The 17,060-nt window shown below is 36.3% G+C and overlaps 2 protein-coding genes across 8 annotated transcripts; both read left to right on the top strand.

Annotated features, from left to right (window-relative positions):
* The first annotated feature begins 932 nt into the window (after positions 1-932).
* LOC111896688 (uncharacterized) lies at positions 933-10,825 on the top strand. 7 transcript variants are annotated; one of them, XM_052765231.1, is made up of 8 exons: positions 933-1,208; positions 2,297-2,391; positions 2,801-3,274; positions 7,100-7,283; positions 7,373-9,190; positions 9,279-9,431; positions 9,509-9,738; positions 9,826-10,825. In XM_052765231.1, exon 5 carries the CDS (start codon positions 7,849-7,851, stop codon positions 9,034-9,036), a length of 1,188 nt encoding a protein of 395 aa, XP_052621191.1. In that variant the 5' UTR covers positions 933-1,208; positions 2,297-2,391; positions 2,801-3,274; positions 7,100-7,283; positions 7,373-7,848; the 3' UTR covers positions 9,037-9,190; positions 9,279-9,431; positions 9,509-9,738; positions 9,826-10,825. The 7 variants fall into 7 exon arrangements, 5 of the variants coding, with proteins under 5 accessions (XP_052621191.1, XP_052621189.1, XP_052621190.1 ...); XM_052765230.1 differs by having other exon boundaries at positions 940-1,208; positions 2,297-2,722; positions 7,120-7,283; XM_052765228.1 differs by having other exon boundaries at positions 940-1,208; positions 2,297-2,722.
* LOC111896686 (uncharacterized) lies at positions 9,045-10,626 on the top strand. Its single transcript, XM_052765757.1, has 7 exons — positions 9,045-9,061; positions 9,103-9,190; positions 9,279-9,431; positions 9,509-9,695; positions 9,826-9,959; positions 10,006-10,446; positions 10,510-10,626. The coding sequence occupies exons 1-7, from the start codon at positions 9,045-9,047 to the stop codon at positions 10,624-10,626; spliced, it is 1,137 nt and encodes a 378-aa protein (XP_052621717.1).
* Positions 10,826-17,060: the final 6,235 nt, after the last annotated feature.

The raw sequence follows: 17,060 nt of genomic DNA, 5'->3' as shown, positions 1-17,060 counted from the left end.
CCGCCGCCTCATCGGCTTCTTCTGCTTCATTCTTCCACCGATCGGTGGGTATTCCTGGCTCGATTCTTCCAAAACCCACCGCTTCCACAATAACCAACAAAACGTTTACGTATTCTGTTTCTAGCCTCTCTTTCTTATCTTGCATCTGCGAATTCACCATGACGCATGCCATGTATCATCAATTTGGGAACCGGAAGACGTGGTGCTGTTGTTGATGGATTTATTCGGCCGCCGTCGATGTTTTCTTCCAAACCTCCAGAAATCGCTTGCCAGCGTCGAACTACCAGTTTTCCACCGGTCCACAGCCACATCAGTTTATGGGAGAAGCATCAGGTATGCCACCAACTAGGGATGAGCATGGGTCGGTTTAGGTCGGTTTTTGGCTAAACCCAAACCAAACCGTAGAAAGTCGGTTTTTCGGTTTTTAAAACCATATAGGTTCGGTTTTTGCATGGGTCGGTTTTCCGGTTTTCCGGGTTGGGTTTATGGGTTTTCGGTTTTAAACCGTGGGTTTATGAGCTCCTGTTTTTTTTTTCTAGTTTTTGGGTTCAAACATAGTGAAAATATGTTGCGATAAATAGTATTGTATCTACTTTAAATATACTAAAATAAAGAGTACGAATTCTAGTATTATAAAAGCATAAAAGTGTTCAAAAGATCAAAGTTTAACACCGTTAACAGTTTGTTGAAAATAAACACAAAGTATTAAAGAGATAAAGTTTAAAGTCTAACACTAAAAGTTTAAATCATAATATAAATAATGTATATATGGGTCGGTTCGGTTTTTATGGGCGGTTTTATACGTCAAAACCGAACCAAACCGTTATTTTTCGGTTTTGTAAAATTCAAACCTAAACCGTCGGTTATTGCTTTGGTTTCGGTTTTTCGGTTTCGGTTATGTCGGTTTTTTTTTGGTTTTTCGGTTTTCGGTTCGGTTTTTGCTCATCCTACCACCAACTACACGAATCCTAATTGCTTTTCAATTTCACTTGTATATGTGTGATTTTCTTTCGATTTGGGTTTGATTTAGATTTCCAATTTCACCACTTCTACAATTTGTTTCGGTCTTTGATTTGGTAATTGTTACAGTATCGTTAGGTTCATGTGAATTCAGGATCAGAAAAAAAACTGTATGATTAGAAATGAGAGAGCTTCCACAATACCACCACACTTCTCTCGCCATCCACCATAACAAACACTAAGCCTTGGTAAGATACTTTAATAAGTTTATTTCTTTAATTTTTTCCACTTTTGATCATATCTTTCTAACAACATCTGTGTGTAATTTCATAATTTCTCTGCCATTGTGAATTTGATATATGAATCTCCTCTTTGTATAAGCTTTATTTGCCTAATTGAGACCAAAATACTAATTTCCTTTTAAATTTCTTTGCTTCAATTATATCTTTATGTAATGGTGTTATACACAAATTACATGTAGGTGATTTTTTTTCAGAATTTCTACTTCGAAGTTTGTCTACCACCTGCTCGATGAAATGCTTAAGAGAAACTTATGTTTTTTTTTTTTTTTCAATATACCACTATGTTTAGCATTAAAAATGACGGTGAGGTATTGTAACCAGACTATATTTACATAAATTTACTTTCTTGGTTTTTTTTTTTGTGGAAAATCACTTTCTTCTATGTATAGTGCTCTACCAGTGGCATGAAATTTGGGGGGATAAAATACTTCAGGAGCTTAACAAGGTTAATACCTTTTATGGGGACAAAAATTTAAAGTCCCTGCAAATGCGAATGAATCGGCAATCAGTTGTTTGTTAAGTTAGTGAATGATATAAGTGAGATTTATTTTGGAAATGTTTAATTTCAGTTTATGCTCAAAGTCTCTAAAGGCTAACTTTTTTCACCAGGTTGTTATTGTTTATATTGATTTGGACAGGTAGGTAAATCCATAATTTATATCATTAAATGGTTTTTACTCTGTTGGCACAATTTCTAATTTTTGTCTTACCTTTGTTATATAATGTTGTCACTCTATTGTTTAGGCTGTAGTATGCTTTTTGGCACATTATGATTTGTTTATTCTTCATTTCTTTGATAGTTTATCTCATAAGTTCAACTTAATAGGTTATTCCTGATTTGACTAATGTTATATACTTATGTAGAATTTATAAGCTGCATTGTTATCTGTTGCTTACTACTATTTGATATTATTTTTATAATTGTGTTTTTTTTGGATACCTTTTCAGCTTTTCATCAAGTTTTTACGTATTTTTTCTTATTGATATCACATAATATGTTACTAATGAAAGTATGTTACTATTTCCTTCTGCAGGTTTTACGATTCATCATGCAACAAAACCCGAAGAAACAATGAAAAAATGATTATCCATGATGACAAGGGACTGCAATTGTTTCTATAAAATCATGGTTTCTGCTTCTTTCAAAATAAACATTCCAAATTACTTTTGGACCACAAGAAATAACAATCTCTTTCATGGCAAAATACATAAAAGCTACTATATTTTGGTCTTTTTTGTACACAACTATATGAATATGATGTTTCTTCAAATCAAATCACTGCTCTATCTATCCTCGATCCTCATTACAGTTTTTTTTGCTGTTCAAATTGATTTATGAATGGTTAAATCAGTCAACCAAATTCCATTCCGATTTGAACCAAACCAAGTTACAATTTGATTATCAAAACATTTTAATATAAACCAAGACAAATGCTAAAACCTATAGCCTTGCAACTCAGGTGAGACTATATTTTGTAAATTTACAATGATTAATTTTTTTTTTTTTTAATTTTCTAATAAAAAGGATTTATATGTAGGATTTTATGGTAAAGGACGAAGCAATTCATACAAACCATTCATCTTCCGACCACTACAGGGATAATATTTTTTTTTTTATTGTTTATAAATTTGAGCAGGTTTTAACAATTTAAGCAATACATTTTCGTTTCTTTTTCAGTGATAAAGGGTAATTTCGGAATACAAAATTCACCAACGGATTCCATTCTAAAATCCGAATGGCAAAATTACTTCTTTGGCAACACTTTTGGAAGCGAGTTGAAACCGTAGATAAATTTGAAGATTTTTCAAAATCTTTCATAGACGAGGAAGATGAAGAAGGGAACCTCCCACCCCAGTTTGCACAAACCAGAATGGAATTAACCCCTTTTTGTCAACATCAAATAATCACTAACTCTGTTCAAGAACATGGTGTGGATTTTAGTAAAGCCATTCAAGTACCTTTTATCTCTCAATGCCCAACAGAATATCAAAAACTCAGTCTACCAAATTCGGTAAATTACACAAATACCCCTTAACTATTTTTTTAAAGACTTTGGGCTTATGATAAAGTTTATATCTTCTTACTTCAAAACATGAAAACCTGATTGAGTGTTATTCAAGTGGTTCTGAAGATGATTCTGTGAGAATTTAAACATTACTAAAATGTTGTCTTTACCTTCCACAATCTTTAAATTTTTAGGAAACATTCGGGTTTACTGCAGGATTAGACCTACATTTCATTTAGAACTGATACAAAGAACGTGATTGATTACATTTGGAGAAGATAGGTCATTAGTGGTTTTAGAGCCTTTAAAACATCATAAAGATGGAAAAAAGTTGTTTCGAACCGCGTTTTGAGTCCAACCGGTACTCAAGGTAATAATAAAATTCAAACATTTTTCCAGAATTAGAACCTTCTGTTGACTAATGTTTTGACTGTTATTAGAGGAGGTTTTTTGCTAACAAGAGAAAAAAAACGAACACAGTGCCAACGGCGCGCATGATTTCTTCTAGTTATTGATGATTTGTTTAACTACAATCAAAAGATAAAACGTTTGAAGAAATGGAAAATAAAGAAAAAAAGAAGAAGAAGAAGCTTTCGTCTAAAATTGTAATAATTTGGAATTCTAATTTTTTGATAACGGTAAAAAAATAGATGTAAGTGAGATATTCAATATTCGTATTGGTTTGAAAATGCCAATAATATTTTTATTTGTTTGTGTAATTGTTTAAAGTGATACATACATTTATGTATCATTTTCAACAATTAGACCATTAAAATGATATTGTTAGTATTTCCAAATTCATTTTTCTTACGTTATATAAAAATAAAATCATGTTTATATAATAAGTTAATGAGTTGAAATAAAGTAACTCAACATATGCGTAACATTTTCTTAATTGAGTTTCATTTTGTTTTTCATCTTCATATAATTTTTATTTAAGACAGTAACTTATACTTTTTAACAAAAAAAATTATGTATTTTTTTAGGATTAATATCATAATATATTGAGCTTATTCGAATTAAACCCCAAACTATTATATATATATATATATATATATATATATATATATATATATATATATATATATATATATATATATATATATATATATATATATATATATACTTCTTTCTTAAGAAAGACATTTTATTTTCTCGTTTCTTTATTTGACATTTTTAGCAGGTTTGTAGATAGTCCACTGGTTTTAGACATTTCTTTTTTCGGAAAAGCCCTTACTTATTTTTTCGAAGAACCCTCAAATTTGACAAACTCTTTCTTTTGAACAAACTCTTTCATTTTTACTTATAACTAGTGATGAGGCCCGTGCGTCGAACGGGTTGTGTTTTTTTTTTCTTTTGAAATTTGGTGGGCGACAAAAATAGGTTGCTATAATTTGTCACACCCTAAAACCGAGAACGGCTGAAACGTTCTGGGGTGGATGACGTCATGTCAAGTATCACAACATATGCAGTATAGTAATCAAAGTACAACAACTATTGCATTAATAATAATAATAATTTTACATAGGTTACATTTAGCAACAACAACAAGGTAAATACAGAGAATAACATATAATGCAGCTCGGCATTAGGCTGTCTTCACAAAAACTCCCGGAGTGTACCTGTCTACCGATGACCTGAGAATACAAGTTATTTTGAAAGCGAGTATCAGCATTTTTAAATGCTGGTGAGTTCATAAGTGTTTAATGACATTGATATAAATACATGTTTTACTTCAAAAATATCCTCACACAATGATGGTGATTTGAGTTTACAGAGTATTGGAATCCTTTACAGAAAATCCTGTATTCTAATAAAAGTAGTCTTCTACCAAGACCCAATTGTTTTATGTTTAAACCAAGGAGTATCTCTATTAAAAGCAGACTTCTACCAAGACCCATCTGTTTTATGTTTAAGAAACATTTTCCCTTTAAAGGTACTATCATTATCAAAATATGATTTATACTTTAAATAATATGTGAGAAGATCATAATCACAAGTAATAGGGAAAATAATATTTTGATTTACCTCAGCAGTAATGCTGCTGGCTAAAAGTAAATAAAACATAGACTTCGGGTAGTATTGAATGAACAACACGCCTAGCAAAGTCTAAAGGTAAACAAAACATGGACTCCAGGCGGGACGCCTCGCAAAGTCTAAAAGGGTAAATAAATACAGACTCCAGGTGGTATTGAATGAACAACACGCCTAGCAAAGTCTAAAAGGATCAAATACAGACCCCAGGGTGGTATTGAATGAACAACACGCCTCAGAGGGTCAAACGGATGAAGTACACACTCCAGACGGTACCGAATGAACAATACATCTAGCAAAGTCTAAAAGACAGAAGTACAGACTCCAGACAGTATCAAATGAGCAATACGTCTAGCAAAGTCTAAAAGAAAGAAGTACAGACTCCAGACAGTATCAAATGAGCAATACGTCTAGCAAAGTCTAAAAGAAAGAAGTACAGACTCCAGACAGTATCAAGTGAGCAATACGTCTAGCAAAGTCTAAAAGAAAGAAGTATAGACTCCAGACAGTATCAAATGAGCAATACGTCTAGCAAAGTCTAAAAGAAAGAAGTATAGACTCCAGACAATATCAAATGAGCAATACGTCCAACAAAGTCTAAAAGAAAGAAGTACAGACTCCAGACAATATTAAATGAGCAATACGTCTTGCAAAGTCTAAAAGAATCTTTAATCTTAAGTAGGTTTATTTAAAGATTTAAACGTAGCCTAGTGGCGTCGGAATGAATGTGACATTTGTCACCCCTTGGCTTGGTCGGTCGGGACTGTAGCTAGCAGTCAGGATGTGGGAGTGTCTGTCCCGTATAGATCTATACACACAATGCCCGCTCTTCCTCCAGGAGACTCTGGTTACCAACTTGACAACGGTGGAATCCGCGTCATGAGGATGTATCTCGTGTTTCGAATTCTATAACCTTTCTCTTTATTAAAAAGTATAAGTGCTTAGAATATAGATATAACTAGGTTCCCCTTCATGAAAGTTATGGTTGGTTTCTAAACTATACCTATTATAGTTTACTTGAGAAGTTATCTAGTTGCCTTTGCTACCCAAAGGATGATGATCCGGCTGATAGAACTTTTATGACTACATATGTATACATGATATATAACTAATATTTAAACGACCTTCGGATGGATAACCGATACCCTAAAGCCACATCCAAACAAGGAAAATGAATTAAAGTGAGTTAGCCTTCCTAAGTCCTTTAAACATTACTTATATAACTATACATATACAGACATGCATTTAACAATACAAGAGTATAAAAAGAAGTTTTGGTAAAACCTCTGGAAAACTTATAAATAAGAATTTATGACTTGATTTCAGTTTATAAAACAAGCTTTGAAAAACCTTTAGCTGGATAAAACAGTTTAACATGCAAAAATCTATTTGCTATACAGTTATTAATCACATGTGATTGATATAATAACTCTATAGTTCAACTTGTATTCTCCCCCCCCCCCCCCCCCCCCCAGGAAAGCATTTAAAATCATTTAAAAAGTTAATTTAGGGGTATGAACTCACCTGATGTGGGTGATTCGGATGAACGGATGGTATAGGATGCTAAGTTTCAAGTGAGGACTTGACCACACACGCGAATCCTATTTAACATGAAATGATACATTTAAGGGTAAATTACACCGTTGGTCCCTCGTGCACATGCCAGAAAGCGTGTTTAGTCCCTATTTTCAAAATTTAACTCGGGCAGTCCCTCGTTATTTATCTTGCATGGTTAGTCCCTATGCACGTTAACCGTTAAAGGCTTCCGTTTAAGCTACCCATGTGCCTTGCACGCAGGGGCATTTTCGTCTTTTCAGGGTTTGTATACATGAACCATTATGGCGCGGCTTCGATAACCGATCATTTCTCATTTCATCCTTCGTCGACCCTTAGCATTGCACGAGAAAACCCTAGTTTTCTACGATGGTAAACTGGAGGATCAGGCAAGAATGGGAGGAATACGATCTCCAAAGCTCATATGGTAAAATTTTCTACATTTTCAGTTGATCATCCATTATATGTTCCTAAAAGGTAAATTTTTATTTTTTTTTTTATTTTTTGGGTTCGCAGCTAACAATCCATCTATGTTCTCGATACGATTGAACTATGGTGGAGTTTTGACGAAGTTTCCAGGCCGCAAATACATAAAGGGGAAGATGAAATTTATTGATGGCATTGATAATGACTTGTTCTCGGTGCATGATATGGATGAGATAATGGAGTTGTTTGATTGTGTGGAACCAGGTAAGAGTATTTACTACCATTTCAAACAACCAACCTGGGATTTAGATTTTGGGTTGTATGCTTTGGGCTGTGACGAAGATATAAACCACTTTAGGTCATACGTTTATGAACACAAGATGATAGAAGTGTATACAGAGTTTTGGGAAACCAAGCTGCATACATATCAAATGTCCCCAAACCCTGCAAAGATAAAGATACACGAAATTCCTGAGTCCCTTTGTCGTAAAAGGTTGTTATGGACATAGTCAAATTCAGGGGATGGTCCTAGTGAAGAAGCCCCTGTTTTTGAGAATGTAGAAAATATGGACCAACCCCCTAGTACATTACCTGAAACAATCTTGGAACAACCCCCTGTTACATTGAGTGAAACAGTTGATTCAACCCCTGCCTATTTACCAAGAATTGAAAGCCCTTTGACTGAACCAATGATGGGAAGCACATGTCCTAATGTTGATGTTTGGGATGATATATTTGAATGGTGTGAACCTTTTGGTGGGACTCCTATGGAACAAGATGAACCAAATAGTGCAAAAGCAGGTGAAGACAGTCAAGCTAGTAAAGACATTCATGATAGTGAAGACAATGAAGATAGCGAAGACAGTCAAGATAGTGATTACATAGTTGATGAAGATAATTTGTTAGATGATCCAGAGGTTGATATGAAGAACTTTCACCTCAACATTGACAAAGAGGTGGAGTGGGTTGGAAGTTTTCCTGATGATCGAGATGAAGCAGTAAAAGGTGATGAAGAATTAGAGGTTATAGACACTGAAGAATTAGTATATGCATCTTCATCAGATGAGGGTGAAGCTAGTAAAAAAAGGAAGAAGATAAGAGATTTACAAAGAGCACATAAGAATGAAGCAGCTGCTGTCAAAGATCCATTTTACATCCACCAGACTTTTAGCACAACCAAGGAAGTTAAACAACAAATTTATCTTCATTCCATACAAAGTAGAAGGGAGTTAGAGTTCGTCAAGAATGACAAAAACAGGATTAGAGTGGTTTGTAAAGGGACAATACCAAACCTTGGGATATTAGAAACAAGTGGGACCAGCAACAGTAATGACAAAGTGGGACCAAATCAAAAGAAAAAGAAAGTGAAAGATGTTTCTATTCATAAATGCCCATGGGTCCTACTAGTGAGTAAGTGGAAAAAAGACATTAATTGGACTGTTAAGACCTATGAAAAGCAACATACATATCTTCAAACAAGGAAAATTAGGGCGTGCAACTACAAGTTTCTCTCTGAACAGATTATTGACACAATGGAGTCAAACCCAGAAATACCACTTAGAGCATTATGTGAGATGCTTGAGAAGAAATACCAAGTTGGATTGTCAGACATGAAAGTTCATAGGGTGAGAACGAAAGCCCTGGAATCAATTAGGGGAGATTTTTACTGCTCAGTACTCGTGTCTAAGAGACTACTTACAGGAGGTCCAAAGCAGAAATCCAAACACCACAGTCAAACTTCAAGTGCAAAGTGAACCAAGTTATGCATCTGAGACCAGGGTATTTGAACGAGTATACATTTGTGTTGGTCCACTGAAAAGTGGATTTGCAGCAGGGAAAAGAGATTTACTAGGGCTTGATGGTGCATTCTTAAAGGGTCCATACCATGGTATGATCCTGACAGCAGTGGTATGTGCATAATCATATTTTAGTATTTGATTAATGTTTGACGATAGTTAATTGTTTGCTTATTACTATGTTTGACATGATAATTCAGGGTTTGGATGGGAACAAATGCACATACCCTTTGGCATATGAAGTTGTTGAAGCAGAGAACTTTAATTCATGGACCTGGTTTTTAACTAACTTAGGAGATAATCTTGGTTTGTATGCAAACTCCAACTTCACTTTCATATCAGACAGACAGAAGGTAAATAAAGTTCTCCATTCATTTTCACCTATATGTTTTACAATTCAATAAACAAGTTCACTCTTTTGATGATTTAGGGGTTATTGCCTGCACTTGAGAAACTTTTCCCAGCAACAGAGCATAGATATTGCCTAAGGCATCTTCATGAGAACATGAAACGTAAATGGAGGGGCAAGGAATTCAAGGATTGTCTTTGGCCTTGTGCAACATGTACCACCATACCACAATTCAACAGTGCCATGGAAGAGCTAAAGAAACTTAACAGTGAAGCATATAACTAGCTTAATTCTATTCCACCTAAGCACTGGTCCATATCCCACTTCTCAAGTATATAATATTATGTTGATAAGTGTATAATTTTTAAATATAATCTAATACAGTTATGTTTTATCAGGGAGGGCACATTGTGATGCTTTGTTGAATAATATGTGTGAGAGTTTAAATAACAAGATAGTGAAGGGTCGTGATAAGCCAATTATCAGTTGCTTGGAGTTTATTAGGGAGTATATCATGAGGAAAATTGTCATGGTTCAAAAAGAAATTGACAAAGTTAATGGCCCATTAACTCCTACAGCCACTAAGACCCTTCAAAAAAATTAAAGAAAGGGCAATACAATGTAGGGCAGTGTTCTGTGGCAATGGGAAGTACCAGGTTACAAGTGAAGGTACTAATCAGTGTGTGGTTAATATGGACCAACAAACTTGTTCATGTAACAGGTGGGAACTGACAGGCATACCCTGCAAACATAGTATAGCAGCTATATGGGATATGAGGCTCAACAATGAAAATGTTGGAATACCTGAGACATGGGTTCACCCAACCTATTGGCTCAAGACTTGGAAAGAAATGTATGTCTTCAAAGTTGAACCTATTAATGGGAGGTTTTTGTGGGAAAACAGCACATGTCCTACCAAGTTGGTACCACCAAAGTATCGTGTCCCTATTGGCAGACCAAAAAAAAAGAGAAGAAGATCTGCAACAGAAGATGATGGAGTATCCACAAAATGGAAATCTGTAACATGCACAAAATGAGGAAATTTGGGCCATAATGGAAGGACCTACAACGGACAATCACAGGCTGGGAATGGAACAGAAGAAGGTGCAGCAGGGAATACAACAGGAGAAGGTGCAGTAGGTAGCAATGGTGGTGTAACAAAAGGAGTTGGGAAGAAGGGAAAAAGCCCCATGATTTGAGAATTTGTAGTTTGGTATCATGATCATGAAGGATAACTGTGTTTTTGTTAGGCATTTATTGCCGTATTACTTTGTTGTTATGTTTTGTATTTTGATACTTTGTTGCTATCTAGGATAACTATCTGTATGCCATAACACTATGTTGCTATTTTGGATGTCCCTTTATGTTAATGGTAAATGGTTATCTTGGATATTTAAAGTTTTGTCCTTTTTTATTGTTATATTGGATGCTACATGTATTGAATGGTATATTGCATATGTTGCAAATACCATATTTTCATTAAATTTGAACACCAACTGATAACACCACATTATGATTACACAACATATTGTAACTGGAATTGAAGGTTTTTCTTAATACAAATAACAATACAAAATACACATAACAAAATACTAACAACTTCATTACTAAACCTACACTTTATATATAAGGAGTGAAACAAAAAAAACCCAGCTAATAACTAGGTAAAGCTTCAATTTGCGATTTTGTTCTTCAAGTTTCATCCTAAACGCCATACAATCACAGTCCTGATCATAATCATTCACCCATCCTATGATTTTAATTTCTTTTGCTATAAGATGTGCGAATCACTGAAGTGGCTCCACAATTGCATTTGATATCGATCATTGTTATCTATTTGGAAGAAATCGATCGAACGAGGGGAGGAGACGAAGGAGAGGAAAAGAGGGTCGTAGTGTTTTCTAAGAGGTGAAACGACATTAAGAATGGACACAAACCCTAAAAAGACGAAAATGCCCCTGCATGCAAGGCACGTGGGTAGCTTAAACGGAAGCCTTTAATGGTTAACGTGCATAGGGACTAATCGTGCAAGATAAATAACAACGAGGGACTGCCCGAGTTAAATTTTGAAAATAGGGACTAAACACGCTTTCTGACATGTGCATGAGGGACCAACGGTGTAATTTACCCTACATTTAAGTATCTAATTAATCATTTAACAACTAATTATGCAAGTAAGGACATCCTAAAGCATGAAAACACTTTGCGATAAGTGCTAGGAGTACCAAGGGTTGCATGTAAAGAGAGTATGGCCTCACATTGGAGTTTACTCCTCAAATGGTGGCCCTTAGGGGTGTTTACAGTTTCTGAATCACTTCCCCCATGAGTTTACGGCTCTCATGTAGGTGAAACAATGTCAAGGGGAGGAATCCCATACACAGTCACCATTGGAATTGAAGAGACAGCCACTTGTTCTGTAGTAATGGGGGTTGATTCGAGAGCGTCTTCCGAATCCCTACTCTTCGTTGCCGTGTGAGCTACATCACTAAGATTATCTAGCAAAGTGTTGAGGTTGACGTTTGCCCGAAAGTCATCATTAGTTCCAAAATTGGTAGGAATATCATCTCTGTCGAAACCTGTGAGATCAAGATCTTCAAATTGATTAGGCTCAACAGTGTTCTTAGAGGATCCCTCATTGTAATCTCCTTCAACTTGGACATTTTGTAGGTTATGCTCCTCTGCAACTGACACAACAGGAGTAGCAGTCTCTTCTCCTTCTTGATCCGATACGGTGATCACATCTCCTTCTGAGATCACCTTTTCCGATGAATTATGCTCTGAATAAATCTTGTTCGAAGATCCATGTGACTCGGTTGCTTCGTTCGGTTCAACAAATCGTCCGAACTTGACCAAAGGATATAACCCCTGAAAGACCACCTTCCCCCTGCGGTTTTGCTTAATGAGCCCAATAGTGTGGGGGCCCAAAGACTTCATATCGAGTGTATATCCATCCTTTACCAAATCGGGAAATTGCTTATTGATGAAGAGCTGAACGAACCGAGGGTACATCAGAAAAGTATCTCGAGTAGTGGCATTAATGTTGACCACAAACTCATCTAGGATAAACCTAGAAAAGTTGAAGCCGATCCCTGCAGCGAGAGACACAATAGCGCCAGTGTTTCTTAGGGATATCTCATCAGCATCAGACCTTCTGCCGGAGATCCAGCTCACGAACACGTAGGCTAGAAATCTCCAATAGGGCGACAAACGTTTCTTCATTGTTGGTGGAGTATCACCCTCGTATCCCATCTTCCTTAGAATTCTTTGAGCATCACCAATACCAATCTCCGTGGGAAAGGTCGGAAGGTCGTTGATTAGCAGAGTCTCTCTCACAAAGGTCTCATCGATAACAATCTTGCATCCCTGAATGATCGCATCCACAGTGACAACTCCATTATCGTCCCTTGTCATTTTGGTAGTCTGCCAGAATTCACGAATCATTTTATGATAGACATCAGTGTTCATTGTAATGGAAGAGGCCAAGCAGCATTCTCGCAATCTGTGAATCATTGATTTAAAATCATGATGAGCCACCGGAGGGTCAACAAGAACCATCGCCAGGTTGTGCATATCTGCAATTTTTAAAGCTGACATTTTATCTGCACTAAAACATACCAAGTAAGACAAGAGAGAAAAATGAGCAATTAAATTTTTAAATGATTTAATTTTGACCCCAAAATGAATTAATAATTTTAAAAATGAAAATTAGGTCAAAGTCAGAGTTTGCGGTCAACGAGGGTTTACAGCCGTAAACCCGTGACTGTATGCTAATGGCCACAAACGGAGTTTACGGCCGCAAACTCTTCACGGCCGTAAGCTTCGGCCGTAAACTCCGACAATCAGTTTTTCGTCAATTTCAGGCTCAAAAATCATCAAATCACTGAACGAAATGCATATTCATGGTCGGAAACGAGATACCTTCAAAGCTATCGGAGTATTTTCTCAAAAATCGAAGAATTTTTTTTCGAGGAGAGAGAGAGTGTGGGAGGGTTTGCGGTCGGAATCAGAAAAATGAGAAGGATTCCAGCTGTAAACCCATTTTTTTACCTAGTTTCCCTTTACCTTAGTCCACACAGTACAAGGCAGGATCCAATACACTCCAACATTTTTAAAAAAATTTTAAAAACAAATATTTTGAGGATTAATATTAAAACTAAAATTAAAAATAAAATAAAATAAAATTAATTCTGCAAAATTTAAAATTACAAATAATTGTTAGATTTTGATAGTTAATAAAAATAAAAATAAAAATAAAATAAAATAAAATTAAAAATAAAAATAAAATAAATAGACATAATACCAAAGAAGATATACAACTTAAAAATTTTATTACTCAGAATAAATATGTGACGCTGGGATCAAAGTTGTTGGACAACCTTATTCCACTTGTCGGTACCATTATTTTCATATCTTCGTCTGATCGATCGCCAGTATTGTGGTCCACTTAAACACAAAACATTTGTGACATAATTTTGGACAATTTATCAATAACATGACATTTTTAGCCCTTATTCTTAAGTAAATTTCTTAGGGACCATTTAGCTGACGACAACCAGGGATATTGTCGTCCACCTAAATTGAGCAGCGAGATCTATAGACAATCTGTATGTGTTCAATTTTAATTGTACTAGAACGTGTTTCCCGCTTCCTGTTATGCCCCAACCATCAAGAACTTCCAGAATACTCCTTACACCGGGTGAGCTGACAACTATTAAGAAAAAAGATAGATTTAGAATGCATATGCTGTACATCCAGGTCAGATCTCTTCTAATCACGCAAAGGATGAAACATATGACTAACTGAAATTTTTAGAGAGATTGAGAAGAGAATGGTGCATATACTGTGTACTAGGTCGGATTTTGAGTCACGCAAAGGAGACTGTATATGGCTAACAGATAGAAAGAATTGCATAGAGAGAAGATGCAGAGAGATAGAATTGCATATGTTACAGTCCAGGTCGGATTTCTCGATCACGCAGAGGAGGCAACATATGACTAACAGACAGAAAGAAAGAAAATAACCTTCTACAGACCTAATTTATCGGAATTCCCTAGTCACCCCATCTAACCGGAATTAAGGACAGAATCCGCATATCGAGGAAAAGTGAATCCACAGTTCTAGATACGGGTTCATTAGTGTGACTAGTAGATCCCGTGTATATCTCCCTGCTCAACCTATCCGAGCGTCGTATTGTCAGGCTAAACGGATCTAACTAGGTCAATGTTTGTCAAGTCCTTGAATTACTTAAGTTTTAACTCTTCCTAGTCAAGTCCAATTAAAATCTTTCGTGCCTACCAGCGCATTGATCACAGAGCACAGACAATTCAACTTAGGTACATTACGCAGATTCAGATTGCCTGTTATCACTTGCTAATTTCATTTCCTGTCACAACACCTGCAAACAAGACTATCAGCAATATTTTTAATTTTCTGGACTTTTAATGTTTTTGGATTTTTGAAATTTTTATTGTTTTTGTATTTTTTTGATTATTTCTCCCCCTAAATTTGTACATGGGTGAGAATAAAAGTAAAATAAAATAAAATGCACAAATTTAAATTAACCTATCTATAGAAACAAAAACAAATTTAAAAATTAAGAAGAATTAAGAAAAGAAAAACAGAAAAACTTAATCCTCAAAACGAATCATTTTCAGAAATCCCATAAGCACATCGGAACGAGCTTTGTTAAAAGGCTTAGTGAACATATCCGCCACATTATTAGCAGTGGGAACCTGTTCCATCCAGATTAGTGAACGTTCATAACAGTCTCTGATGAAATGAATTTTAGTATCGATGTGCTTGGTTTTAGAATGTTCGACTAGATTTTTGGCAATTTGAATTGCGGCCTCATTATCACAGTAAATGGGGGGTTTCTAAGTAATTCAAACCGTAGTCCAACACCTAATGTTGGATCCAGATAACTTGAGAACAACAAGCAGATGCAGCAACGTATTCCGCCTCCGCTGTTGAGGTTGAGACGGTGTGTTGCTTCTTGCACTGCCACGACACTAGTCTGTCACCAAGATATTGACACCCTCCTGAAGTAGATTTCCTGTCAAGCTCACATCCTCCAGAATTACTGTCAGCAAAAGCATATAAATCAAATTCAAAATTCTTCGGATACCAAAGACCCAATTTTGGGTTACCTTTGATATACCGAAAAATTCTTTTGACAGCAATAAGATGTGAAAGTTTAGGATTAGCCTGATAACGTGCGCATTGACAAACTGCAAACATGATGTCAGGTCGGCTTGCAGTAAGATACATCAACGATCTGATCATCGATTTGTAGAGTGTTTGATCTACGGATTCGCCATCAGGATCTGGAGTCAAAAGAGGTCTTTCAGCCATTGGCGTCGATGCGGATTTGGCGTCGTGAAACCCGAACTTCTCAAGAATATCTTCCACATACTTGGCTTGATGTAGCAGGATTCCGGTTGAATTTTGTTTGACCTGAAGCCCCCAAAACATGGTCATTTCCCCCAACGAACTCATCTCGAACCTCTTTTTCATAACACCTTCGAATTCCTTGCAAAGCTGTGGAATGGTCGACCCAAAGATAATGTCATCAACATAGATTTGAACTATAATCTGATCATTACCGACATGCTTGATGAACAAATTTTGATCGATAGTGCCACGAGAGTAACCATGCTCGAGCAAATGCTTTGTTAGAGTCACATACCACGCTCGAGGAGCCTGATGTAACCCATACAACGCCTTGTCCAACTTGTAGACATGATTAGGAAACTTAGAGTCAACGAACCCAGGGGGCTGATCAACGTAGATTTCTTCCTTTACCCTGCCATACAAGAAGGCAGTCTTGACATCCATTTGGTAAACGGTGAAGTTCATGTAAGAGGCATATGCAAGGAAGATACGAATAGCCTCCAAGCGAGCCACTGGAGCATAAACTTCAGTGTAATCAAGACCCTCGACTTGTCCAAACCCGCGAACCACCAATCTAGCTTTATTCCGCACTATAACCCCTGAATCATCCTGCTTGTTTCGATAGACCCATCGTGTGTCAAAAGACTTTTTTCCCTTTGGCAACTCATCCAACTTCCAAACCCCGAGTTTCTCAAATTGATGTAATTCTTCATGCATTGCATCTACCCAGCTGGGCTCATTTAAAGACATTTCAACATTCTTGGGCTCTATTTGAGAAATAAAGCAAGAGTAAAGACAGGTATTGCCATCTCCACTCTGACTTCTGGTTTTAACATCGTCGCCCAGCTGACCAATGATAATGATGTTGTCGATCGGATGATCACGTTGAATCCTTGAGGGTATTTCCTGGCTGATATCATTAAACGAGACAGGAAGATTGTGAATATTGACACCTCCCTCATTTGCTGATTGAACCGCGCCAGACGACTCTGCCACAAACTCATTTGAAAGTTCTTCAGGAAAGAGCAGCTCCATAAAATTTGAAGTAGCAGCGGAAGTATCTTTGGACATGAACTCTCTTTCTATAGGAGTGAGTGGTGTTGTTTCATTATTAGGAGTATCATTATGAATTGGAGATTTCAGACTATCAGGATGTATAGATGACTCCCCCTCAGGTGAAGCGGGAGTCTCCCCCTCAGGTTGTGAAGAGGATACCGTCGGAGGTCTGTAGACAGCTTCTTTG

Source organism: Lactuca sativa, chromosome 7 (genome assembly GCF_002870075.4).
Source record: "Lactuca sativa cultivar Salinas chromosome 7, Lsat_Salinas_v11, whole genome shotgun sequence".
NCBI lineage: Eukaryota > Viridiplantae > Streptophyta > Magnoliopsida > Asterales > Asteraceae > Lactuca > Lactuca sativa.
Note: the sequence above shows the minus strand (reverse complement) of the source record. Positions and strands in the feature narration are given on the sequence as shown.

What these genes read in the sequence shown, in the direction of transcription:
- LOC111896686 (XM_052765757.1), top strand. An exon ending in AGAGCTAAAGAAACTTAACA is followed by an intron (nt 9,696 to 9,825) that starts GTGAAGCATATA and finishes ATGTTTTATCAG; the next exon opens with GGAGGGCACATTGTGATGCT. An exon ending in TCATGAGGAAAATTGTCATG is followed by an intron (nt 9,960 to 10,005) that starts GTTCAAAAAGAA and finishes TAACTCCTACAG; the next exon opens with CCACTAAGACCCTTCAAAAA.
- LOC111896688 (XM_052765231.1), top strand. Translation starts at nt 7,849, where the DNA reads ATGGACCAACCCCCTAGTACATTACCTGAAACAATCTTGGAACAACCC.